General features: G+C 41.6%; 1 protein-coding gene across 1 annotated transcript in view; it reads left to right on the forward strand.

The window, feature by feature from the left end:
- FARP2 (FERM, RhoGEF and pleckstrin domain protein 2) overlaps positions 1-27,099 on the forward strand; it is a 76,182-nt gene that overhangs the window by 36,186 nt on the left and 12,897 nt on the right. Inside the window, exons 8-17 of the mRNA XM_009702705.1 lie at positions 1-136; positions 1,514-1,609; positions 2,884-3,047; positions 3,193-3,261; positions 4,393-4,450; positions 5,162-5,404; positions 6,097-6,103; positions 18,317-18,495; positions 25,267-25,356; positions 26,649-26,782. Of these exons, the coding sequence (XP_009701007.1) occupies positions 1-136; positions 1,514-1,609; positions 2,884-3,047; positions 3,193-3,261; positions 4,393-4,450; positions 5,162-5,404; positions 6,097-6,103; positions 18,317-18,495; positions 25,267-25,356; positions 26,649-26,782 (1,176 nt within the window). The remainder of the gene's footprint in view (positions 137-1,513; positions 1,610-2,883; positions 3,048-3,192; positions 3,262-4,392; positions 4,451-5,161; positions 5,405-6,096; positions 6,104-18,316; positions 18,496-25,266; positions 25,357-26,648; positions 26,783-27,099) is intronic.

Genomic DNA, 27,099 nt, shown 5'->3' on the forward strand with positions numbered 1-27,099 from the left:
TGCTGAATCGGACTTTCAAGTGCTTGAAATTGCTCGGAAACTAGAGATGTATGGCATCAGATTTCACCTTGCATCTGACCGTGAGGGCACCAAAATTAATCTGGCTGTCTCACACATGGGTGTACTGGTATTCCAGGTAAGGTGGGGAGGGCGGACTGGGCATGTGTGTCTGTCTTTCCATTAGCATGTCTTGGGAGTAAGTCTCATTTAAACTTCAAGTGTCTCTGATGTTTTTAAAATTTAGCACAGTTTTATGGTCACGGGAGTATCATTTAAGCCCCCAAAATATTTGGTGCAGTTTGTGCTTGTTGGTGCAGAGAGAAAAGCTTCAAAACCCACAAAACCAACAGTGAAGTAGAAGCATTTTTGTTGTCTGTTTGAAAGTTACGTAAATGTACAGAGAAAATCATCAGTTCATTTGGTACAGCCCTGGAATAGGTCTGTAATCCTGGAATTTTGGCTCAGTTTCCCTTGTTTCAACGTTAGTGTATTTTTCCTGGAATAATGTTGCTCGTAGTGTATAGAAGTGCTGTTTCATTGAAGTGATTCAACAGTTAGAATCACTACTTTGTCATAGTAAATGAGCGACTTGATGATCAGAGTTCTGTTTATGAATGCAATCATATTATTTTCCTCCCCCCCCCCCACCCACCCAACCACACAGACAGCCGACCTACTGAAATATTTCCATTTGGGCACCCATTTTCCATTCATTTTGTGTCTTACCTGTTCTTTTGTTACTGTTGGGCAGCTTCTCTTTGGAGATGCATCAGCCACTGCAGTCCTGCAGTTCCTCTTGGTCCTCCTTAGTGGCCTCACAGCCCCTGAGGTTTCCATCATTTCGGTTCATTTGGGTCTTTCTCTTCAAGTACCATTTTTTGTCTCCCTTTGCCTATAGCGGGGGCAGCAGGAGAATTGCTGTGGTAGTGAGTGCTGATGGGGTCCTTCCCTGGGGCTTTGGGAGTCAGTGGGACAGGGAGGGGAGGTCTGATGTAGGGCAGCAGGGTGAAGGCAGAACCTGGTTTTAGCCAAATAAGCAGGCTTGTGAGCGAGAGAGCTTGGCAGGATCCCTCACGCCTGTGGCAAGTACTCCTCGGTATATTGTACTGCCGAATTAGAAAAATCAGCTTGGAGGAGTGTGTCTAGAGATCTGTCCACAGGAAAAGGAAAGTGTGTTAAATAAAATGAAACCCTCATTTTGCTCATACCATAAAGTATCCTGAATATTGATAGGGTCAAAATGTTCCTTTCCTATCTGGTTTTCTAGGTTTTCATTCAGTTTTCTAGTTTCTGTGTAGAGACAGACAGACATCTCACACTTTTAGCTATCCCAGTACTGAAGGATTAAATTTTTTAAGGGAATATTGTCACCAGAAATAAAAATCCAACAGAACGGGTTGGGGTGGTGGTGTGCGTGTACATGTACGTGTCTGTATGCCCACAACAGAATTTTGTTTCCTGCTCTTACTTCTGAAACTTTTGCCAAGTTTTAACACTTATAATTTTAATTCAGGGTAATACGAAAATCAATACCTTCAACTGGTCAAAGGTCCGTAAACTGAGCTTCAAGAGGAAAAGATTCCTTATTAAACTCCACCCAGAGGTCTGTGTAAGTTTTTCTGTAATAGTAGGCTGGTCAGTGTTGAAAAAAAATGTATGCTTAATTTTATTATGAAAAATTCTAGAGTTTGTAGTTTTATAAAACAACATCAGTGGGGTAGGCTTGGCTTCATCATTCAAATAAAAACCTTTCTTTTCTCAGCCCATGTCTATCATCTTAGATTTTTAGGTTTCATGTATCAGCCTCAGCTTATCCTTGATATAGGCATGTAAATGTAAGACAGAAAAAAAAAAACCCAAACCAAGTATTTAGTGCATCCTGTCTCACTACTTTTACTCTGAAAAAGTTACCTTTAATATTTCCCTTGGAGGTTAACGCTCTCATGAACACTCTGATCCATTATCGTCAAAATGAACTAAGCATTGATATAGCAAATCTCTGTTGTTTAGGTAAAAGTGCGTTAGGGAGTGCTTTTGGCTGTAGACCCTTAAAAGAGTGCACTGCTGATACAAACGGTGATTGCTTTATATGACTGTTTCCTCCAGGAACTTGTTGAATATGTGCCTGAGATTATATTGTTGGAGCCTTATTTCAAGGACTGTGTGAATATTCTTGCTACAGGCTTCTCTTTTCTGTATGTGTGTATGGCAGAAGTGTTATTTGTCATGCTTGGCTGATTTACAGTAGATGTTTTTTGGTTGCAGATGTCATCAAAGTTGTTGCTTCCACAGGGGATGCCTAGGTTATGTTCAATGTGGGGTTGTATTAAAATGAGGAGGGGGGGGAAATTCTTTGGACGTACTATGGTTATGCGTATCAAGGAAAGCTGAAGCAGGACACACTGTCTCTGTGTGTAGTAATGTGTCTCACAAAGAGACCCTCAGAAATTTCATGTGACAACTGTACGCTGACATACACAGTATTTTCCAGTCTCGTCTAAATTTCAGGAAGTAAGACAAGCGTCAGAACTTGGAAGGAAAAAATACTTTTAAATCACTTCTATTTCGCTGCAATATTTTAATTTCTTTCAAGTTACTAACTTTATGATCCATATTTCTTAAGGCAGATTATATTGAGCATGTATCTAAAGTCAAGTGTGTTTTAAATATTTTTACAGTTTCAAGGTAAATATTTTTGAGAGCTATTAAATGATTTAAACTGCATTCAAAATCACTTCCATCGGTTTAAGGCGTATGAGAAGTGGCTTGGCAAAATACTGCACTTCACTGGAGTTCAGCCTTTTTGTTGGCATGTATTTGTACTCATCTTTTCTCCTCCATTGCTATTTCATGTGCTGCTTAGCTTTTGTGTTTTGTTCTCAGGGCCCGTATCAAGATACGTTGGAGTTTCTTTTGGGAAGTAGGGATGAGTGTAAAAACTTCTGGAAAATCTGTGTTGAATATCACACATTCTTTAGGCTCTTTGATCAACCAAAACCAAAGGCTAAAGCGGTGTTCTTCACCAGAGGGTCATCATTCAGATACAGGTAGGGAGAAACATAACAGATTTCATAAGCTGAATTCCTTGTATCTTAGAAAATGAGATCAAAAAGAAAAAGTATTCTGAAGTCCTTCCATCTATAATTCTCATCCACTGCGTTTCATAACGTTTCTACTTTTGTGGGTTCACAGTGGACGAACGCAGAAGCAACTAGTGGATTATATTAAGGATAGTGGGATGAAGAAAACCCCATATGAAAGGTAAGTACAAATAATTGTGTAAAGTGAAAGGCAATTGAGACTTTCACAATGCCCTTATTTCCTAAATTTCAGTGTGTCTAGTGATGCTTAGAGGCATGGTCATTTGCTGACTTGTCTGTTACTAAGATCTACTGCAAATTTAAGGTAGCTGAGCTAAATGTAAAAAATTTATAATCTTGTGATGATGTAAAGAAGCTTAGGAAAGTTTTGGTATTGCATTTTAATGTCCGTGCACAATGTGTGACTTGGCCATCTAAAAGTTCAGTGCGTTTTGAAGATTCACTGAAAGTAGTGAGGATTTGTCTGCATTTTGCTGTAGCTACGCAAGTAGCTAGTGGCAGAGCACATAACTGAACTTGGGATTTGCAAGTCTGAAACTGTGACCTTAAATACTCATTCATTTCTAAACATAGAAATAAATAAATTAAGAATATGTGTTTTCATTGTAAAATTGTTATTTACTTTGATATGAAACCATCCTGTCTACATGTGGGAAACTCTTCATAGTCTTTCATCTGAAAGATTATAGGAACTTAACAGGAATTTTAAGAAGTTGGCATTAATCTGCTATTAATAAATACTTTTAATGTCTTGGACTCCAGTTGAGCTCCTTTTCTGTATGAAAGATTGATTTTCTAGTAAACTATTGACATAGAATGAATCTAACCACAAGTGTGATGCAAGATACCACTTTTTGGCGTTTAAGGTATAGAATTGTATATGCCATAAATTACAGGGTTGACTAAACCGTAAGTTGTTTGTAAAATTGTTACAGATGAACTCATTCTGGTTTTGAAGCCGTTCATTTGTAGATGTTTATACTGATGACAAAGGAAGAAGTTAAACTAAGTGTGCTATTTAGTCTAGTCTTCTACCCCAAGTTGCTCTTGAGTTCCCCTTCAGTGGTATGAATGATCCAGATCTTGCTTTATTCCATTTTCTGTTTCTTACTCCTGTGCTGTTTAATTTACAACTCATGTGACTTTGTAAATCTTGAACTGGTTATTAAGAAAATAAGATGAAATACAGCTTGAGACATTTCTGTTGGCTACTGGAATGGCAATAGCTGAAGGGGAAGGGAGAAGGCTGATTTGTGTCTTGGATGGTCACAAGATGCTCTCTGTTCCACAGGAGGCACAGCAAAGCCAGAACATCCACTCGCGCTTTGAACGCTGACGTGCCAAAACAGGTCAGTTCTGCAGCACTCTCGATATCACAGTCAGGGAAGTTGACAAACAGCTTTCTGAGGTGACGGTGAAGGAAAGGTGATCTGAGTCCACTGTTTGTCTGGAATTGCTTTCATGGTTTGATCTTTGTCCCTGATGCACAGTTTTTCTTCTTTTTGTGGGTGGTATCAGTTTTGATAATTGTAGCCAACAGGACTGTAAAGTGTTATTTCCCTTTTCAGAGTTCAGCTTAACTGAAAAGAAAACGTCGTACTTTCTATATGTTGTTATTTCAGAGGATTAGTTTGTCTTCAGGTACTATCTAACTGCTTTTTGTGGAAGTCTTGAGTTCAATGTATAGATGCCTTCTACAATCAGTGGCGAGAAACAAATGTTTCACTGAACACACCTGCTTTACACACAAGAGGTTAGGGAAGCATCACAGGATTTCGCTGTCTTCATTTTGTGTTACCTTCCCTTACGGCTGCTTTTTCAGCAGGGGCCATGAAATATATGGATTTAATTTTCCATCCAGTTATCTGAATTCAGGAAAAAAGATCTTGCCTCTTACTGAGGCTGCTGGATCTGTTTCAGTATGCAATGTTTTGTTTGCTGTAAAGTGAGCTCTTTTGAAGCACATACTCGTTCTACATCAGGAACTGGGTGTTGCATTTGTTTTTATGTATTATAAAAATATTTTTCTCTGTTGTGTTTCTACTTTTGTTCCCTCTTAGAGTGTCCCGTTCACTGAGGGCTTGAGAACCCCAGGGTCTCCTGCCTCAGCAGCTGCCCCCTTCCGCTCAGTTCAGTTATTGGCCACTCCTGCTCCTGTCCTGCCCATCTTTGCAGAAACCAGCCCTTCCTCTTTGGAGCCCCGAGCGCCGTACACAAGGATTCCAGAAAAAAACACCACAGCGCCAGCAGAAGAAGCGGGGAGGAAGCTGATGCAGCAGCCTGGATCTCCCGTGCTCCAAGGTGTTGGGTTTGGTAGTGTTGCAGGAAACTGTAACCCTGCTTGTCCTGTTGTCGAGAGTGGTTGTGGTTTAGATATAGACGTAGAGAGGAGTAGTAAGGAGAGCAGGGTCACTGTTTGTAAAAATGACAATGATGAGGATGACTTTACCACAGGTGTTTTCGTTGCTGAACAAGAGCATCAGCATGGCAGTCGGGGTGCCCCTCTTTTCACATTGACAAATTCACAGTTACAGGTGTCAGAGGAATTTATTGATGATGACCCAGCAGAAATTTCTTTTTTTGCTGGGGGCTCCGAGGCGTTTTCATATGTGTATAGTGGTTTAGAGTTAAAGGGCTCTGATTTTTCTAAGTGTGTGTCAGAGTCACCTGGCTTAACTACAGATGCCCTTCAGCAAAATACAGTCTCTTCGCAGTCAAGCCCTGACAGGTACTCAACCGAAGCGGTAGATATGAATATGGAAGATGAGTTTGAATTTGAAGAAGGGAGCGATTTCAATGGCAATGAAAGACCATCAGATACCTCGGAGCTGTTTGAGGTGAAGGCCCAAGCAAGCAGAATGCAAAGCCTCCTGAGCCCATCCGAAACGAGTTCACTCATCAACAACCGCTCCGAGAGCAGCTCCCTCAATAATTTGCCGCTGAACGGTACATCCTCCCTGCACGCGTACAGCTCCGCGAACCATTCGGAGGCCAGTTCCATGGTGAACTTCCCCGCCTACTCGGTCCGCTCTGAATCCAGCTCAGCCTTTCAGTTCACGGACATTATTGACCAGCTGGAACAGCTGAGCTATCCTCCTACCACCACGGAAGACTCCAGCAGCACAGACATGGACTCCTGGGACTCCGAAACTGCTGCACCACTGGATGTAAACCTTTTCTTTAGTAACCCTTTTGCTCAAGCCACTGGTGATAACTTTGCTTTTGACTTTCAGAATAATTTAAAAAATCTCACACAAGAAGACTGGACAGAGAAGGCACATGTCAATTGATTGATTCTTGATTTTTTGTAATGGATCCCCCTGTGCTCTTCAGGCTTGGAATTCAAAAGGGTGTGATGTCAGTCACTTTAAGCAAGAAAACTCTAATCCAGTGGCTGGATTTTAAATCACATAATGTAGTTGATATTTTTATTTTTTGTCTTGTACCTCTTCAGTTTCCCTCAAAGCATCCTAGCTTTGGTGCTGCATTATATGCATCACACTGCATCCAGAATGTGGTATAATAGGCTACAATGTTCGCAAAATACTGCATTTAGGAAAAACCACTGATTTCAGAGAAGTTAAGTATCATCAGCTGCCTCATGCAGACAGCACAAATTTCAGTATATTGAAGGATTTCTCTGGCTATAAATGTACCTGTAAAAGTCTGATATCAAATATCCTGTTCCTCCAACACCTGAACGCAACAGTCACTTTTGCACGTGCTTGTTAACAAGCAGACATATCCGTTGAATTAGCTGTTTTCTTGTGCTGCAGTGAGAGTCCTCGTTTCAGTGGTGGTTTTTTTTTTGTTTCCACAATCAAAAAAATGGACAATCTTCAAATCAACTGTGAAGGAAGGTTTTAAAATATCAACCAGTGCAATGTGTCTGTGGTATACTTCAAAGAATCGGTAACCTACGTGGTAGTTTAGAAGAGGGAATGTGAACACAATCAAATGAAAATAGCAGTCGCCAAAACTTCTTGTGAAGACAATCATTGTGTTTTCTGACTTCAAAGTGCCTTCAGCAGTCCAGCAACAAACAAGTGCCCTTCTGCTTTGCAGCAGGTTGCAGATACATGCACAGACTATAAAAGCACTTAATCCCCATTGCGTTTTGTCTCACCTTCTTTATTTAATCACTGCATAAAACTGCTTACAAATGGATTCATAACAGTGTCCTTTATCTGTGGAAGACAGGTGGTGGTAAACCTGGTGAGAGCTTTAACTTTTTCTTTAAAATATGGGCTGTATTCAGAAAAATACAGTAATCTTTCTGAGAAATTGAGATGTTAGGAGGAGTGAATAATGTAAGCAACAGTTAGAGCTTCACTGCTTTTATAAATTTTTTTTTATCAGGTGACTTTGACCTGAGTCATCTGTAAGTTTGAAAGCATAATTGAAAAGACAGGTACTGAACTGGTCACATCTAATTTAGCAACATTTATTGAGGTGAAACAGTAAAAGTTGTGAAAGGTCCTTCCTGTCTGCCAACCTGATGGATTGGGGGGGTGAAATTTCTGAGCTTCAGCTTGTAATAACATTTTAAAGAGTATTTTGCTCTTGTACGACCAAGAATGTGAAATAACTGACCAAAACCTTGTGATGGAAAGCATCTTCTCCTTCAGCCGTTTCGTTTTGGAGTTCCCTGTTGCCCAGTTTTCAGTCCTTTGCAAAGAAAGTGCAGTACTAGTGCAATCAATGCCTCCAAAATAAGCAGCTTACAGTTATAAGCGTAACTTTATGCTCAATATTATTCATATCAGTTTTTTTTAAATGTGGTCTTGATATATCATTAAAAGACCTTCATTCTTTACTCAAACATTTAAAAAATACTATTATTTCTCAAAATACTGATAATTAAAACTTCAAGGGAGGTAAAACCTCCTTTAGTTACCCATTTCTTTGAGTTTAGTTTTTACCAAGGTATGATTATTCTTCGCAGCACTTGCTTTTATGTTGTAGTTACTGTGTTTGCGTGGAATCACTGTTGTTCCATGAGAAACCTGTTGCCTTTGCCAGTGGCACAGAAGATCAAAGCACATTTAGAACAAAGTATTAGTTTGGACCTACAGGAATGTACAGCGGTTTGATTGCTATTTTCTTGTCTGTAAGTGCTATACTTTTTTTTTTTTTTTCCCCACTTCTGTTTAATGTGTGTTCTGGCTCTTCGTGTGACTTTATTAATACCTGTGGAGATGATGTTGTGGATGTATAATGTGACATTTCTAAATAGGCACTTGGAGGAGGTCTTCAGTTGTGTCCAAAGCTGGTACCTTTAAGTATGTTTTTAAGTGGTTTGTCTGATTTCCTTCCCACAACTAAACTACATTATGTAACTTAAAAAAGAAAAAGGAAAACGGAAAAAAGGAGAGAATTCTGTCTGCAAACTCTCTTACAGGTGATAGAGTCAGGGACAAATACGTAGATAAAGACTTAGAAGGAAGGCTGTTAATTTCTTTGATCTTTAAAAAAAAATAATCCCAATTCAGTGATTTACATATAACCGCATCTGCCTCTGTTTCATGTTATGTGCCTCAATCACAAGCATTCTCTCTAAATCTGTTAGAATTGCTTAATATGGGAATAAATCCAACTAAATTCTCTAGGTTTTCAAAAGATCTTAGGAAAAAGCTGCCTGTATTTTCAATAAACATGCTTGGCAATCCTGAGAGAACGCTTGCCAATACATTTCCTTGCACTGCAGTTAGTTTGAAAAGGTGTCTTCAGTGTTTTTCTTCTTGGATTTTTGCATCTATGCAGATCTCTTATTGGCAATTTTAAACCTCAGGGATTTTTCTTTTCTTTTTTTTTTTTTTTTAAATGATAATAAGAGTCTTAATGTAATGCCCCTCTTGTTTTCTAAAGGAATGGGAGTGACTAGGATCTCGTTCCTTTAGCTTAGAGCAAGATGTGCGGATCCACAGGTGAGGATGGGGTGGTGGGAGCCTTGGCCTGGGTATGGAGCTGTTCAGATGGAGGTTTTAGTTACGGGGTGTCACCAGGAACAGCGATCCCTCACATCACCTGACTCCTCTGTGTACCTGAGTCTGGGATGCTTGCGGCAGGAGAAGATGGGAGAGGGGAAGGGCTTCCCGTTCTCTGTCCGTATCATTTGTCTTTGGGTAGTGTAAGAGAGCTGGTGAACGTCGGTGTGGTGTGGCTATGTCCTGAGTACCAGCGATGCTGCTAAGCTTTCAGTGTTACTCCTTGCAGTTTGTTTTATTTTCTTTTTACAATGTTGATACTACTAAAAATTAGTTCCCGGTACCGATTTCTGGTTTTTCTCCTGAGCACACAAGTTTGCTTTTCAAGGAGGTGGGTAGAGTGCTGGCATGTGTGGAGTTGGTGTCAGCCGCCTAACTGAGAGAGCTGGGACCCTTGCAGACCCTGAGCAGCAAAAGCTACTGCAGGAGTCGCATGGCGTGAAAAAGGGGGGAGAAAAAATCAGAAGATCTTTGTAGAGTATTCCATGCATGCTCGCCTGGAGAAGAAAGCATTTGAGGAGCTGTGGTAGGAGCAGATGAAAGCCTAGGTGCGAACCTTCACTTGTCCGTGGCAAGTGAGTGGTCGTCCTCTCCTCCCCCCGACACTGTCCCTTCTGCAGGTACGTTCTTTCACGTTTACTTTCTGCCCCCCCATTGTGGGAGGCTGGCGGGGGGGCATATATAGGTACTTATATTTCTAGTCAATGTGCCAGTTTTAGTGCCGTCTTTTTCCAGTACAGAGAACCACTGGGGTTTCCAGGCTTATTCTCCTGCTCCAGCTTGTGCATCCAGCAGCTGTTGCAGCGGTAGCTCAGCGAAGGGAGTGTGCTGGAGCCATCGCTCTGGCTCCTTGGGGAAATAGGGCTGTTTTCCATCCTTCTGCTGCTCCGCTTTCATATTTTAGCAAATACCTGCAGCTGTAGAAAGCACATCAGTATTAGTGGCTTTTCAAAAGGGGTTAGGCTGATGGGTTTAGCTCTCTTGCGGTACTCAGCTTGCGCATTGCACTGCAACTAAAGGACACTGAGAAATGCGTGTCTGGAGTGGGGAATTTAATCTGCACCTGTAGTCCTCTATGTGTATACTTAGAACCATTCTACGCTTAAACACGTTTATTAAATGTAAAGCACTACATCAGAACATTTTTGATCTTCATGTATGCAGTTACTGGAACTCTTAATTTGCACAAAACAGGGGCCATAGAATATTCCCTGAGTTATCCACCACCCAGTTAAACTTTGATAAACTTTGCTAGCCTGTGTTATCTATTGTGTGTAGACTTCGTAATTTTAAAGTACTCATTCAAGTAATAGATGCTGTGTATTTCCCAGGAGTTATCATATTTTATCTTAGAATGGAATAGCATGATACGTTGATCTGCTCTCAACTTTAATTTCCAATGAATTTCAGAGTTGCTGGATAATACCACGTATTGATCTCCTTTTTCCCTGTGTATATTTGTATTGTGGTCACAGGTGATTTTGTTTAAGGGATTTTTTTTTTTTTTGGGGGGGTGGTGACTTGATTTGGGTTTGGTGCTGGGGGGTTTTTTTTGGTGGTTTTTTTTTTGGTGGTGGTAGTTTTGTTTAGTTGAAAATCTTGATAAGAGTAAGATTTCGTGGAGACACTAATAAAAGTCATTATAATTTTATGCTTTTTGGTGCAAACCTGTCGGTAAGTCATTCCCATTATTGTCATTTTGCGAAAAGTTCTAAGCCATAATTAGCAGGTATTGATTGAATGAATGATACAATTTTCAGTGTAGTCTTTTAGTTTTCGTAACCTGTAGTTTTTATGTTTAGTTTTTGCTATAAATTTTCTGAAGTCACAGTATTCTGCTGTTGCTCAGATGGCAGCCGAGAGCGCAGCTTGTGGCAGCCCTGCAGACCGGTAAGAAACACGAAACACCAGTTTATTGATACGTACAGGGGTACGTGTGCCTTGGTTAGAGTGACTCCCCGGTTAGATAGGTGCTACTCATTTCAGGAAAAGATTACGTTAAGAAAACAAAGAGGGCTGGAATTTCCTAATTGATCTTTCGAACTTTATCTTTTATACGGTAATTGTTTTATTGAATTACATGTTGGGATTTTTAATATCTTTGTGTCTGTTCAGATTGCCGGTTATGAACCTACAGATTTGTACTAATTCATAATTTTAATTGTTTATGCAATAAAATAAGGAAAACTTTGATATAAATGACAACATGGGCTTTTTAGCTTTATTTTTCATTACCCTTGTGTTTGAAATAGAATAAATATTTGTTCTCCTAGCCAAGGCATCTTAGAGTTTTATTACCGGGTTCCTCCAGGCAGTTTTTCTCCTGTACCCCTTTGTTGAAAGTAGAGCACAGCTGGGGCAAATATTGGTGTGTGGTTTTCAAACTGCTGGTTTGTGCAGACCTTTTGCTTGGCATACAAATGGGACTAGAAGTTCAGATTTTGTTACAGCAATTATCTTTATTGTGGAGACATTTTCTTTTAAGCTGGGTATGTCCCTCGAACTCTCTCCTGTATACTTGTTTTTGTTGGAAGCCTGCCCTTGATTGCAGTCCTAGGGTGTGGAGGCAATTGCATGGGTTTTAGGTTGAAAGTTCTCCTTCAGGAGTCTGTGATAAATGTGAGGGTAAATCCTCTTTTCCTGAATCACAGAAACATTTGCCTCAAAAAAATCCATAGTACTTGCATAAGTAAACTGAGCAGGCTTCTGGGCTGGTTTGAATTGACAATTTCTTTTTGATTATTCTCTATATTATGTTTGCTGAGTTATGAAACAATGAAAACACCCACTCCAAAAAAACTTTGCTCTTCAGCAAGGAGGAATTATTGGGCCGAATTGACTCCGGCTTCCTTTCGAACATCAGGGGATTTTAGAACATAGCATGTTATATCACTTTATTACAGGGGTTGAATTTGATTAACTTTGCTTTGATTGTTTTTGTTGTAACGTTTAAACCAATTTTCCGTAGATTGAAGGAAAATACATACCTGACATAAAGAAGCGATTTAGGTTGAAACCCTGACCGTTCATTTCAGCAATGCTGCACACAGAGGTTTGTGCAAAGTCGTAGGTTGAGCACAGGTGGATCAAAGCTGTTGATACAGCATAAAGAGATTTCTGTTTAACACGGTGACAGTGTAAAAGTTTACAATCTGCAGTCCATAACAATGGATACATATTCTTTCTTGCCTGCAAGTAGCGTGCCCTTTACAAGGGAGGGAAGGTGGCAGAAGAAGGGCAGTCGTTTCAGATCCTGGACGTAGCTGTAAAACCGAGACCAGCATTAGGACTCTCCTACAGTGTCACGTGTAGGTGTAACTTCACAGGTACATACAGTTTCACTGGGGCATGTTCCAAGTGCTATAAACATGCTGTAACATTTAATGCGATCTGTACCCATTGGAGGAGAAGAAAGAAAGAAGGAAACCCTTGAATTTAAAGTGTCTTAGGTAATTTCTTTTAGACTTTTAGATAATTTTTTTTTTTCAAGATTCTCTATCTCTCAACTAAGCCTCATTATTTTAAAGGGAAGATTTGCAGTGGAAAAATATATTAGTTGTGATATTTTGAAATAAGGAAGATTTGGGATATTCCAGGATTTCAGTTGTAGTACATTAGCTTGCAGACCACTTTCAGTCTAGAAATAATAATTCGATCTGTGCGTGTGATGGGTTCAGGAGGGGGCTCTGAGCAGGCTCCCCTCATCTTCTGGTCAGCCACTGCAGGGCTTTAGCGTAAAAAGCATCTCATCTGTTTGAAATAGTAGTAGTAGTAGTAATAATAATAATAAAGTTACATCTTTAAAGAGTCAATTAGTGAAATGCAAGGGGCACTCCCTCCTGATAAGGGGTCGAATTGCTAACATTTGAACCTCACATAACTTTTAGTACATCCAATAGTGCTCTTTGTTATTGGGATACTGTTTTCATTGTCTGTCTTTGAATTGTTTTAAGCATTCAAGCATAAAGCTTACAGAACCAGTACTTGCATTTTATTTTTGTCAAGCTTTGCACTCAAATCTGGCTTGATGTGTAGAGATTGAACTTAGATTGAAGAATGGAAATATCCTCTGAAAAATAACTGAGAAGTGATGGCAGAAGCTGATTATCTTATTATCAAGCTTGTTATCTCAGTGTAAACCAAATGAAGTCTGCTTCTACTTAAACTTTTAGTAAAAGCTAGTCCATATTAATATGATTAGCAAAACCTGTATTGTAATAAACTGGCCTAGTCCCCTAGTGTGGGAGCTTTTACCATTTAAAATTGTATTAATCTGGGAGGAAAGCCCAGAGAGCTGTGAGCTCTGTGCTGCTCTTTCTCTGAAACAACAGATAGAACAGATAGCCAGTGATCATGGTAATGTAAGGTATGACAGATCCGAGATCGGATATTTCAGCTCCGAAAATCAAACACTTGTTTTTTCAGTTAGCATCACCAAGGCTGCAGTGATTTTTTTTTTTTTTCCTTTCTTTTTTTTTTTTTCTCCCCAGTCCAGATTCAACCTCAGACCTGGACCACCTCCCTGTACCTGCTGGAGCTGAATGGTTCCATAGACCAGAATTTTTCCAAAATAAACAGAATTTTGCTTTGTGCTTCTAACAGTATACAGTACCAACAAGGGGATGGCAGAGGAAAGGCAAAAGCTTTTTCTACATGTTGGCTGAGGTGCTTCTGAAGGCACACAGAAAAATGAGATGTTGGGGTTTAGCACACCAGTTTTCCAGAGCCACTTTCAAAATCCAAGCTGCAATTAAAACTCAGATACACAATTTTAAAACTTTTTTTTTTCCCTCCTCATTTCCTTTTGTGAGAGTTAAAAGGTATGAAATAGCCTCTCCCTTAAGTGTTGTGTAAATGTTTCAATTAGCTTGGTTTATAATTGCAAAAAAAAAAGTCTCAGTATATATATGGACATCTTCTAGTAGTGTAGAAAAGTTAAGGCACCACACGACTGATTTCAGACAACAGAAATTTAGAGGCTCCTGATGGATCAAATGATAAAACTTAGTGTTATGGTTAAGAAAGTAATCTAGCAAGTTGTTCTCCTCTTACTCAATTTTTTCTTTTTGCAGAAAATAGTTGTAATTTTTCCTGTATCGGTTTCATTTTACTCTCAAAGCTTGCCCAGGAAGGTGGTTTCCATCTCCTTAGCATGTCGCCTGCTGCTGTCCCTAATGTGGGACCAAAACTGGTTTATGCTGATGTAGTAAATTACAAGTCAGACTTAAAACCTGGCTGCTGTGTGCTTTCTTCCTTGCTTTGTCTGGCATTGCTGATTGACATCGGGTGATAGTTTTCCAAAGTTTTCCTTCACTGCCCACGTCTCTGAAGTTTGCAAGGGGTAAACAAGTGTATTCCCTGCGAAATGCCTGGCAGGTTAGAGAAGATCTCTGCTGTATTCCTATTAGGAAGGCAAATAAGAATGGAGGATTTTGGATATTGGACACTAAACAGGTGTATTAAGGCCAAAAAAAAAAAAAAAGCAATTGTATGATAACTGTAATACTGTCAGTGAGAGGGATGGGATTGAAGTATTCTTGAAGAAAATAAAAGGTAAGGTCATGGTTACAGCAGCTGGCTTAAAGGTTGCTCTGTAATTCCATAATGAACTTCTCCTGACTGGTTTTGTATAATACTCTAAATTCTTTTTCAAGTTTGAGTGTGAACCTTCACATCTGTATACACTGAAGATCCTCTCAGTAAAAAGTAGAGTAGACAAACATTTATATAAAGTCCTAGTTTTATATATTAGATAGAGGCTTTTGCATTTTTATATCTGGACAAAAGAAGAGGCAGCATAAACAATAATAAAACAATTTGACAGTATTCTACAGTAGCTGTGAAAGATAGGACTAGCATCCTCACTGAAGCCCTTAGCTGTGTTCGTGCAAACTGCAGTGCTTTTGCAATGTTTTACTGTTAAACTTGATTCTTTTATTAATTTTTCTCAATTATAGGCATGCTGGTCTTTTTATGAAACTGTGGTTTGGTTTGCTTAAGGATACATGGTTATAACTACATAGTGTAACTAACTAAGAAGTATCAGTATTCTTAAAGATCTTTGCATATGTGGAATATTACACCGAACTGACACATTTTTTGACATTGCGTTGAGTTAAATGCATTCGTGTGTGACGTGAAAGCAGAAGTTTGTCCTGTGCCGACTGCGGTCGTGTCTGTGAGGGGCTGGTTTACATCGTTGAATGCCCACATCACTGCATGGAAACTCTGACTCCTGCTCACAGCGAGGTTCCCCCCATTTGGGATGTTTGTGTTACGACTTCCATGTAGAGAACAAATTTCCGCTTCACTCAGAAAGTTGAAACATGGAAAGACCCCTCTCAAAGAACAGTCCCTTTTAATATGCCTGCGGGGCAGGGAAGGCTGGGTGCTCCAGGGTTTGATGTCAGAGGAAACCATTCACACCTTCTGATCTTCGCATCGCTGTTTCTATCTAATTAGGAGTTTTCTACATTGGACAGCTGTTGAAAGTGGCAACAGCTGCTCCGACTTTTGCATGGATTCTTCCTTTACCAACCTGCCCCAGGAGAACAGAGAGTTGCTGTACATCTTACCTGCTTGCCTGGGAGCTCCCCCCTTGCTGCTCTAGTGGAGAAATACTGTCGGATTACGAGAATGAAAATTTACGTACACGCTTGTAACGTCATCTGCCAAGATACGCCATCATGAGTTTATACAAAACATTTAAACAAATGTTAGCAGAAAAAAAAAGCTAACCTGAACTCCTCCATGACATTTTGTAGTCCTTTCTAGAAAAGACAAATTTCGGAAGTCGCATTAACCCCGGAAAGGCCCTTTGCAGAATTTGCCATTTAAGTTGACAGCCTGTTACAAGCTGCAGCTGTAACAGCTCCGGCCCTTCCATCCTAGGGAAACGAAACAGCAGGCTCCAGGTCTCCTCCTCAAGCTGTCGGCGGGCAGGGGAAGGGCACTCCCGACCCCCCAAAAAACCACGGGCATTTGCGTCCTCCCAGGCCTGGGGAGAGGGGAAGCCCTGTGCTTTGGCATCTTGGGTTCTGCTCCTTCTTTGGGGCTTCTGGAGGAGCTGAACGCGCCTCTTGTTTTCATAAATCGCTCTGGCTTTGGGCGACAGGGTTCTTGCTGTCGGATACAAATGTGCGAGTGTTTGAAATGAATTTAATGGCCAGCTTCTCCTGTTGGAGGTGATAAAAATTAGAACGACTCCATTGAAATGGGCAGGCAGTGGAGTTTGTAGCTAGTTACATCCCTTTTGCTCCCCTTGTATCTGAGCATTTGGTCTGTGGGGAAGCCATTCAAGTTACAACTTCTGGAATGTGTCGCTACATTGTGTTAAATTCCAAGAATTTAAAAAAGCTCCTCACCCCTTAAGCTTCTAGCTTACTTGGTTTTCCGCTGTTGTTTCAGCATCCCTGGGGCGTAAAAGCAAACTTCTGATAAACTTCTATCCCCGTATAGGTGAAACAAATGCCAGACATTGTTGCTTTCCTGTGCTAATATTAAAAGCAGTGGGAATGAAGAAAACGCTCAGACAGAATCAAAAATCGGCTCCGGAATGACTGTGCTCGACTAGTGTATTAATAGTTAACTCCGCAGCCTGGATGATCTGAATCTCTTCCAGGTGACCGAGCGCAGCACTGTTTAGCTTCCTGCATTTGTCAGTGTGAAAATCCGCGTGCGTGCGATCGTGCGTTCGGGCTCCCTCGCCATCGTCGCGCTGCCGGGCACTTGCAGTGGTTTTGTTTCCTGAGCCAGAGAGCAGCAGCCGCTCCTGCCCGGAGTGAATGGCAAAGCGCCCGACTCCATCTCCTCCGGCACATGTGCCCTGTGTCGAGAGAGACTTTGGATATCCACGGGGGCTGAATTTTTTTTTTTAAAACCTTTTGGGCTGATTTTGAAGTAGTCGGGGAACTGATGAGTTGGCATTTTTGGCTTCACTGTTGATTTTTCTGTTTGCCTTCAGTCAGGCGGTTTAACCCTTGCTCTCTGCTTGCAACGTACAACAAATGGTGCTGGGGAGGGTTGGGAGCGCGGCTGAGTGTTGGAGCAGCACGGCAAAAGCCGTAGGGACTGAAGGGCTCGGTATCTGTTCAGTTGCCTGGTCTAATGAAGCTTGTCTATTTATCGTAGGGAAGATCAGGAAAAAAAATAAAATAGGTGAGGTTAGGTAGGAATTCTGTGGGCGTAGCGTGACTAATTTGTAAGCGTCTGTTGCCTTTGGTCCCAAAAAAGCAGATCTCGAGCAGGCATTTTCAGCCACCCGAGAGGTGTCTGCATCCTGTTTCCAAGGAGTCTGCAGACGAGAGCAGAGCAGCTACTGTTCATAGCCTTAAACTCACTGTAACGGGGCCTGAAGTGTCGGAAATCTCTAAAGGGTCCACAAATGAAATACTAACGTTAAAAAAAAAAAAAAAAAAAAAAAAAAAAAAGAGCTTGACAATTAATAATCGAAAGCAAAGCAGCACATGTTACTCCTGCTTTGGACAGGTTTTGCTGTGCAAGAGGATTGCGTCCATCCAGTTAATACTCAGTACTGCAAAATTGTTTTCATTTGAGATCAGTAGATTAGACTATTCGTATACTTCAGATTAGATATAGGTTATTCTGTTCATATACTTATACCTATACATACACATAAAAGCCAGGAATGAAATCCCTTGCATGCTCCCTTTTTGTATAGCAACATGTTTTCCTCTCCCCTTGGTACAATTTTGGAGATTCCCTGATTTCTGAATGTATTTTTAACGAGTATTTTATTTTGTATTTTATCGTCTGGAGGGGAGAGTAGCAGAATGATTTGTCCTAGCTTTTCCCTGGGGTGAAAAGTAATTCTTGTTCTAAAAAGGAAAAGTTAAAAGCTGTATTCTTGTTACCGCAGTATAAGTTGCAAACCCTGCTGCTACTCAACAAAACCCAGCGGGATTTGAGTACTTTTTTCTAGACACTAAACAATTTCTCCTTTCCCTTAAATGCAGTTGTAAAGGTGTCTGTCCTTACTGTGCTGCCAGGTAACACCTGGGTTGCAGGAAACACTCCGTTTGCTTTGAGATATGCACTTAAGTCTATGGATGTGTATATGCCTTTTTTTTTGTTTTATTTTTTTACCCTTTTTTTTCATACTGTGAGATTGCAGTTATGGTTTACAGTAACAGTGGGTAATTATCTTGGATGCAGTATCTTTGAAACCATTTTCTCTCCTTTTCCACTCCTTCTTCTCTTCCCACCCAGGCCTCTCAGTGGACCATCCTCAGCTCTCTTCCCTCGTGCTGAAGAGTCCCCTGGGCTTGAACCCGGCGTTTCAGGTGAACTTGAACGCAACTGGACAGAATTCATCTCCTCTCCTGAGTCCTGTCCTGAGTGATGCTGGCGGTGCCAGGATAGAAGAGGATGACGAAATGAAACGTAAGGTAAGATAATGACACAACTGGGAATTTACATCAGGAGAAAAGTGATGGTTTTCAGGTGAGGAGCTGTGCTTGCTGCACGCTGAATGTTGATTGCATTATATTTTGTGGTAGAACAGACATGTTTGGTGGCTAGTGTTAAAAACTCCAGTGCTGAAGGTTTGGTCGGATCTGTATCTCGCTGTTGTGGCATGAATGCCTGCTGGCCTCTTGGCATAGGAGTGGTCTTGGCGTCTGCTGTTGGGACCACCTCCTGCTGTTTTGGCAGGAGCAGCTGCTGCGGGGCCCAGCGTGGCAGGGAGCTGAGCTCAAAATCTGCCTTTTGTACCCCAGAATGGAAACGAGTTCGGATGGGACATGAGGAAAAGACTCTTCCCTGAGAGGGTGGTCGGTTGCTGGAACAGGCTCCCCAGGGCAGTGATCACAGCACCAAGCCTGTCAGAGTTCAAGGAGCATCTGGACAACGCTCTTAGTCCTATGGTTGGTCTTCGGTAGTTCTGTGAGGAGCAGGAAGCTGGACTCGGTGATCCTTATGGGTCCCTTCCAACTTCATATTCTAAGAGACGTGGCTTCCTGAGATGAGCTGTTTGGGGGAAACAGTTGATACGTATTTGATATAAAAGAGGAGCAGTGCACTTGGTGCCTCTTAGGTGGTAACTTTTATATTAGAATGTAAAAAACTCTTGTCTTTGTGCTGAGACTATTGAAAGGACACTCCAAAGCAGGTGAGTTGTTGAAGGTGATTCTCTCCAGGGTGGTCCAGTGAAAGGCTGGTGGCTGTCAATTCTGGAAATCGGTTGCCTTTGGCTCATTCAGTAATAAAAAATTGTGTCGCATGGTGACAGTGAACCTGGCCTTGTCTTTGCTGAATGATGTCACGTTTAGCCCATGTCAGCTCACTGGACTGTGCTGTCTGTGCAAAGTGCTGCGTATCATTAAAAAAAAAAAGTTCTAATATAATTTTGTTTACCAGCCTAGAGAATAGCACAGAGCTAACATTTGTTCATATATAAAGTGTATTCTTCCTAGGTTCCTTACTTCCCACGCAGTCTCACCGTGGTCTCATTGGTCTATCTCACCGAATGTTGGTCCTCCAGCCCATTCTTTCTAATCATAACAGGACCTTTAGAGTGGTATTGAGGTGTTCCTCTGGTTGTAGAGGACCTGAGCTCAACTTCACCTTTCCCAGCAGCAGGCATCACGGTGAATCCTCTTACACGGGCTTATTCAGCAGAGCTGGCTGTACCATAGGAGCTGCCCTCTCCACGGCTGATTCTTCTGTCTAGTGAGAGGTGGACAATGCTCTGACCTTGCAGAACCTTGAGGCTTGCCTTCTGAAGAGAGAAGGGCACCCACTTTGTGGGTGCACCAAGTCTCAAAGCAGGAACAACTGCGGGTCTTCAAGGTGTACTTGTGTCTAGGTTCTCATCCTTAGCCTAGGCTGCTTTCCTTTCTTTCCACTGGTAAGCACTGGTTGCTTTAACTGGGAACTCCCCAACATGATGTGGGGTTTTCCTCACTCCCATGTAGAGCTCAGGATTCACCCTTACTTTCCTAGGTAATCCTAATTATAAAATGTTCTTGTTCTGGTGGCCACTTCATCTTCAGTCCTTGAGCCATGAGCTTCAGCTCCTCCCTCTGCTTCAGCACCACCAAGCAAGGCCCCTCTGCCCCAGTATATCATCTGTATCGGTATCCCCTTGCACACTGGAACGCTACAGAGCCTTTGTGAAAGGTAAAGTAAGTGCTGGTAGTCCACAAATTCTGACCAAGGTTTCCCAGGAGCTTCTCCAGAGTCTTACGTACTCCGTGCAGCAAGGGCAAGGCTCCTCTGGTCTGTGTTGCAGAGCTGACGTACCGCTTCATACTGACATCTGATTGTGTGCTTTGGTAAGCAGCGGCTTCCTATGCCTCCACAGTTTATCGAAATGACAGAGATGGCCAGATGTCGGTGTGTGATTCAGATGTTCTTTTTTATCCAGACTGCACTGCGTTATCGTGCTTTCACAGTGGTTGCTAGCAGTAACAATAATCTGCAGCCACAGAATCAGAGAGGTTGGAAGGGACCCCTTGAAATCTTCTACATCAGCCAGCTCCTCTTTCTTAAGCAATGACTCCGAGCATTTAGATGCACTCAGGAGAAATAAATGAGCATGTGTGTGTATACGTACATTGATACATGCATTCTTTGACTGCTTTTCAGACGTGGGTAACAAATTACCAGACTTTGCCTTTGGAGGGACATGGTATATAGTATCTGACAAAGTGCACTCCACAGAACGCTGCATTTCTCCCGGTAAGATAGAGAAGTCCACCTCACAGCAGACTTCTGTGACCGTTTTTCTGCAAGTTGCTTTGGTCCCCTTGCTTTGCCTGCTTGCAGAGAGCGAGCAAGCAGCCGGGTTTGTTGACTCTTCGGTACTTTGGTACTTCTGTGACAGTGCAAGGAAGGCTCCATTGCCCAAACTCCGTTCCTTATGGAGTCAGTGGCCACACCGTAATCTATAGTTTTCTCTGCAGCCTCAAAGAAGAAACCACCTTGTGGGCTCTTTACTCCTGCTCTTCTGTTCGCCCCATCCGACGTTCTGGTTGTCTTACCTCTGTCGGGATCCTCAGCAAGAAGGTCACAGGCCCGTGCTGTTTGCTGTCTTTACCATGTCTTTGGGTGCTTCTTGGTGCCGGCAATTGCAAGCTTGCTCACTCTTGTTTCATCTCAGCCGATGATCTGGAGATCTCTGCACTGTATGTCCTGACTCTCAGTTGCTCAGGGAACATGCAGAAATCTCACCGCACGCAAAGGTGTCACTCTGAATTTAGTGCTTCCAAAGCTCACTTCTCCTGTGATTGCTCCTGAATGCTAAGGGACCTTTCTGAGAGCTGCCCCGCAGCTTTTGGCAGGACAGTCCTCCAGGCATTCTTCTCCTGGAGACCCCAATAACTGTCTCAGATCATGTGATGCTGTTGAGAACCACCCGTGGCCTGAATGTGGTATGAATAAGTGCTTGTAGGAGAGGCAGGTTTAACCGATAACTGGGAGTTGAGATGGAAATAACCCAACTCTGTGGGTTGTTTCCACCCACCTGCCCCCAACTTTCAGCCTTCCTGGCTCATTGAGACTTTTTGAGGTAGAGTTTATAGCTTTGACAGGTCACTCTACCATTAGTTTTCAATAGTGGGTTGTTTTTTTTAAGTACTTCCTCTCGTTTATCCTTATAGCAGGCATAGTATAACCTGGAAATAACGAGCAGTGACTGCGTTATTTGTCCCAAATGCTGAAACCCAGTTCTTTCTGCCTCGTTCTGCAAAGTCTGATGTTTCAGCAGCTTGAGTTCTTGTTCAGACTGAAAGTACTTTATAAAAGTGAGAATCCTGGAAAGGAACTTTTTTACTGTAATTGGTCTTAAGCTTGGTCAACTTCTGAGACTTCCAAGGCTTCAGAGTCCATTTGAAGACAGTATTTTAAGTGAAACAAATCCAGGTGGAAACCAACGTTAAATTGGTTAAATGTAACCAAGTTAAATTTCACGGCAGTTTTATAGCTTTATTGTACAAGAAAAATGTAATCTTACAATATCTCTGATTTTAAGGGTACTGATGCTGTGGTAATTCCACCTGAATAATCATTTGTATGTAAACGCTTCAGGAAACTCTTAAACTCTTGGCAGTGTGTGCTTCCACTCCATGCTGCTGTGATGCTGCTCTTGCTGTTTTGAAACCTTGAGAAAGCTGAGGTTTTTTGTTACTTTTTCTTTTTAAGTCACTGTGGTTTTCTTTCATCTTACTGGTAGATTTCTCCCCAGTCCCTTTCTAATGAGGTTGGTTGTAGCAACCCACTTGAAAAGTGCATAGAAGCTGGGCTTTTTGGGTATGGGTTTTTAGTGAGTTCCCCCCACCCAGATTTACTTTTAACACTTCTGAAGCCTGGTCTTTGGAGCAAAAAGTTAAGCATTTTTGTATGGATGGAACTATTATTTATTTGTTTGTTTATTTCCAGACTTGATAGTTCTGTGAAGTTGTGGTCTAGCTACAAGGCAGGACGGAAGGTCTTTCTTAGTCTCACAGTCCTTTATTTTTGGCCTTTATAAGTTCAGAGTAGAGCTCTTTACTCGACACGAGCTGGTGTCGCCTCATTTAGTGAGTGTTGGAAGGTTTCCAGGTGGGATTGTTTGTACGTAATATGCTGAAACACTAGTTTTTCCAAGTGGGAATATTCGCCTTGATGCCTGCTATGGTGGTAGGAACGTTTTCTTTGGACTTTGGAAGCAGACTGCCTCCTCAGAGAGTTCTTGTGTTTATTTTTTTCAGGCATGAATTGATTTTCTTTCCCTCATGCAGTGCCTGACCAGTAATGAAGGTGTTTGGCGGGGCCCCTGTTGCACTGTGACAGCTGTACCACTTTTCGGTGCTTCTGGTACGGGGGCTGCCTAGCAGCTGCTGCCAGGACTCAGCACAAGGGGATTCAGTTAGGACTGGTGCAAGACCAAAGAAAAGAAAATTAAGGGTACTAAATTTCAGCAGGGAGCGATTTGGAAAGCAACAGGAACTTCAGAGAGTTAAACAGAAAATGATGATGCAGTGGGGAGGAAGAAAGGAAGAGAAGATGCTCAGGAAATTAAAAGTATCTTCTATGCCTCGAGCTAGCATGCAGTCACCTGGAGAATAAAGTGAAAACCTGCAGAAGTGCTCAAAGGTGATGAAAAAGGTAATCCGTGCAGGCTAAGAAAAGTGCCAGGTTGTGGACACAGTGTGTTTTCGCACACCTTCATGCTCTGTAAGTTTTCAAGGAAGAAACAATCCAGAAAAATATTTCTGAGAGTGGGGAAAAATCACTCGAGTGAGGATCAAAGCACAAAGTGTGAACTGGGGACAGGCAGGGTCCTTTCCAGAGCTCTCGAGAATATACTAGATGATACACATCGCTTGAGGGTAACTTTTCAAGCAACTGTTTGAATGGGTATGAGATGATGGTGGGTCCCGGTGAGCTGGGAGGCTGCTGGGAAGTCCCCGGAGTGGAGAGGTGATGCCGAGGAGGGGGGCGAAGCCAACGGATGCGCCTGTATGTGGTGATGCTGTGCGGAGCTCGCAGCAGAGATGAGACTCCCTGTGATCTGTTGTCGCAGCCTGTGGTTGATTCCATAACCCAGCTTTGCTTTGCCTTGGGAAACTCTTTTTTCCATAGAAGTTAGTCCCTTAAGGGCATTGTGTGCTATGCAGCAATGTATGCAGCCCACAAAGCTGTCTTACACAAAAAACATAACCTGTTAGCAGTAATTCTCATGTCATGTAAGAGACTGCTGAAGTTACAGGCAAGCTAGCGTGTGCTGTTCCATCGGTTTATAATCAGGGTGTTTCAGGATGGGTAAGTGCTGCAGGAGGAGGCCTGTAAGTGAGATAAGAACTGTGTCACCACCGTCTCCAGGGAGTTCAGAAAAATGCTGTCATATCCTTTGGGAAGAGGCTGGTTGAGGGTGCCCACTGAGGTTCAACAGCATTTTGAGGGTTTTTGAGGCTTACAGTCAGGTAAATAGCCCAAGAAAAAATAAAAAAAATACCTGAAGCCAAGATCTGGTAGGACTTTCCCTGACACCCCGTACCCGAGACGGGTACATTGAAGTTAAGAGGATGGCTATGGCGTGAATAGAATTATGTCAAAGTACGTCCGCTGGTTCCTCTAGAGAGAGGGCTACTGTGTGGGACTACAGTAACTACCATAAAATAACCTGAAAAGAGGCCAGACAGTTTCTCAACGTTAATTATTTGGAGATACACACCTCCAGGGATTCTGTGTGGCTAAGGTGTACTCGATAGATGTATTACTGAGCAACCAGGAAAGCGTCTCCTCTATGAGCAATATTGAGATGGAGAATTTAGAAGCACGGAGTAGCTGTGCTGACAGCGCTGGAGGGCATCTCAAAGCGTCTCTCCAAAGAGAGTTTTTTATTAACTTGGGATGTAGAAGGAAGAGGGAGAAATCATTTTCGAAGCTGCATTACCCTCAGGAGGGGCAGAGATGGAGGCCAAATGTTGACATGATGCAAATGGGTTTGCTGTCATTTATTTTCACCAGGTGAGGATTTGGCACAAAACTGGCATGGCATAGTGTGCTAAGGAGACAGAGCAGCATCTTGGATTGAAATGTGATTAGTTCCTTAATATTACTTACGTGATTTTTTTAATAGTGTATGTTTTCAGGCTAACTCTGATTTTGCTTCGAACAGCTGCAGAACATCTCTTTTCACCATTTCATTCCTTTGTGCTTTCGTGTCCGTTCTGTCTTCTCTTGTCTTTAAATAGCAGCACTGGAGCAGCCATGCGGCCAACAACTGATGTAGTTTGGTTTTTGTGTTTTCTTAACTAATTAATATGATCTTCAAAGGATTTGAGTAAAAGCTGTAAGTGGAAATAGGATAGTTTTGGAAAAAGACTGTATTGCAAATCTACTGTACTTACTTTGATTAGAGAAGTGTTTAAAACTTAGGAAATCTGGAATAACTGTTTCCATATTTTTGTAAAGTGCTGTCTTGATTTTGAAATAGGCGTTCGTATAACTGACATATAATTGACAATATTTTTTAATAATCTTGAAATATAAGTAGTATTTTATCGTAAAGTCAGTATTTGAGAATACAGTACTGAATACAGAGATGCCCTGTTAGTAATCAGCTGCTGCATTTCACACAGCAAGGGGAAATGTATGTAAGGTTTGAGCTTGTGCTTAGTAATAAATAGAGCACGTATATTTTAATCCTTATTGATTACTGTGTATTCTTTTAGCGCTATCCAACTGACAAGGCATACTTCATAGCAAAGGAGATTCTTGCTACAGAACGGACATATTTAAAGGACCTTGAAGTTATTACAGTGGTAAGGATTTTTAACTTTCTTTAGTGCTTTTCCTTTTCTTAACAGGTTTATAATTGTTAATTTGGAAAAACTTGGAATATCTTCCAGGTAACATAAAAAGGAAGTCCTACGATAAAGCATAATCCATGAGCCATGTAGCTGTTACCTTTCTTGTTACATAGGTCCTCATGTGGGAGAGCAGATACCTTCTCTGGACTTCTGTCGTTAGCTCCAACAGCTACCTCACATGTCGTTTTGATGTTTTAGGCAAACTTTTGCTCTGAAAATTGTGGACAGGGACAGCCTAAAAATGTTTTGCGTTCAGCTTCAATGATAGTCGTTGCTGTCAGCTCTGCTTATAATCTAGCCGTCATCTCTGCGGTGTTCCTTGGGAAGCTTTTATCTTTGTGCCTTCAGATCGTGAGAGCAGATGACAATTGGAAAGGGTATTGAGGTTCCATAGGGGTTTGGGGAGTTTTGTCTTTTTTTGTTGCTTCTTTTTCTTTCCCCACCTTTTCCCCTCGTTTTCCCCAGAGTAGACAAGCGAGTCCTTGCTTGGAGGACTTTTTCTTTAAGAGCTTTTTTAAGGACTCTTTTTCTTTAAGAGCTTTTTGTTCATTTGCTCTAGTTTTGAACACTATGACTTTTGCATTTCTATAAGCTATTGTTTTGATTTCATCAAAGAAAAGTTTGAGTCCCTTAATGCGGTTACATCTTCAGTTGAGGTATTCTCTGTGAGCTGAGCGAGCACCATCTCACTCAAATTCCTCCTACAGGTTTCCCAGCACTTCTTCTAAAAGATGGGGAAACATCTGGCACCTCAGAGGATTTTTTGTAATATTCACGTCCCTGCCAGAAAGCGGGGAACCGAAAGCAATAAAAAAGTGCAGTGTGTGACATGCAACAAGATGTCTCCAGCTACTGAATATCTTGCACAGGGCTCCAAGTTTTAGGAAAGAGCAGTTGTATCTACGTTGAAGTGAAAGCAGTGGTGTAACATCAGCTGCGGCAGCCACTCGGTAATTGACTGTAATTGAGAGCCGTTACCAACCATCTCATCATTGCATTAAGAAACATGCTTGTGCCCAGAACCAATAATACGCCTCATATTTGTAATGTTTGGCAAGGAAAAAAAAAATCACATCTTTTCATCTTTCCCACATTACGTCTTCCCTAAATATTTCTCCTTCCTTCCTGCTGTTTCCCTGTGCGCACACTTTCTCCTGCTCCATTGCTGCGGAGCAGAAATTTTTATGCTAGTGCTTAATTTCTTAAATAGAGAAATTTATCATTATTTGTTATTTTTCCGGCAGTGGTTTCGCAGCGCAGTCATCAAGGAGAATGCTATGCCAGAGGGCCTGATGACATTACTCTTCTCTAACATAGACCCAATTTATGAGTTTCATCGAGGCTTTCTGAAAGAGATTGAGCAAAGGCTGTCGCTCTGGTAAGCGTTAATAGTACAGCGCATGGGCAACGAGCGGGGGGACCTTTTTGTACGTCCTCACGTCAAAACCATACTTAATATGTATTTGAACTGGGATTTCTGCATAAATAGAATAAAGGAAGAAGTCTTTTAATAACTTACAGTTTGTAGAAAAAAGTCCTAAATACATTTTGCAGAGCCCATTTTTCAAGCACTGCCTTGTACATAATATCCTGTAGTTGTATGAATTGTACACCAGACCAAGGTTTCTGTAATCACAGCATCGTTTAGGTTGGAAAAGACCCTTAAGATCATCGAGTCCAATCATTAATATAACC

This window comes from Cariama cristata, unplaced genomic scaffold (genome assembly GCF_000690535.1).
Source record: "Cariama cristata isolate BGI_N322 unplaced genomic scaffold, ASM69053v1 scaffold19770, whole genome shotgun sequence".
NCBI lineage: Eukaryota > Metazoa > Chordata > Aves > Cariamiformes > Cariamidae > Cariama > Cariama cristata.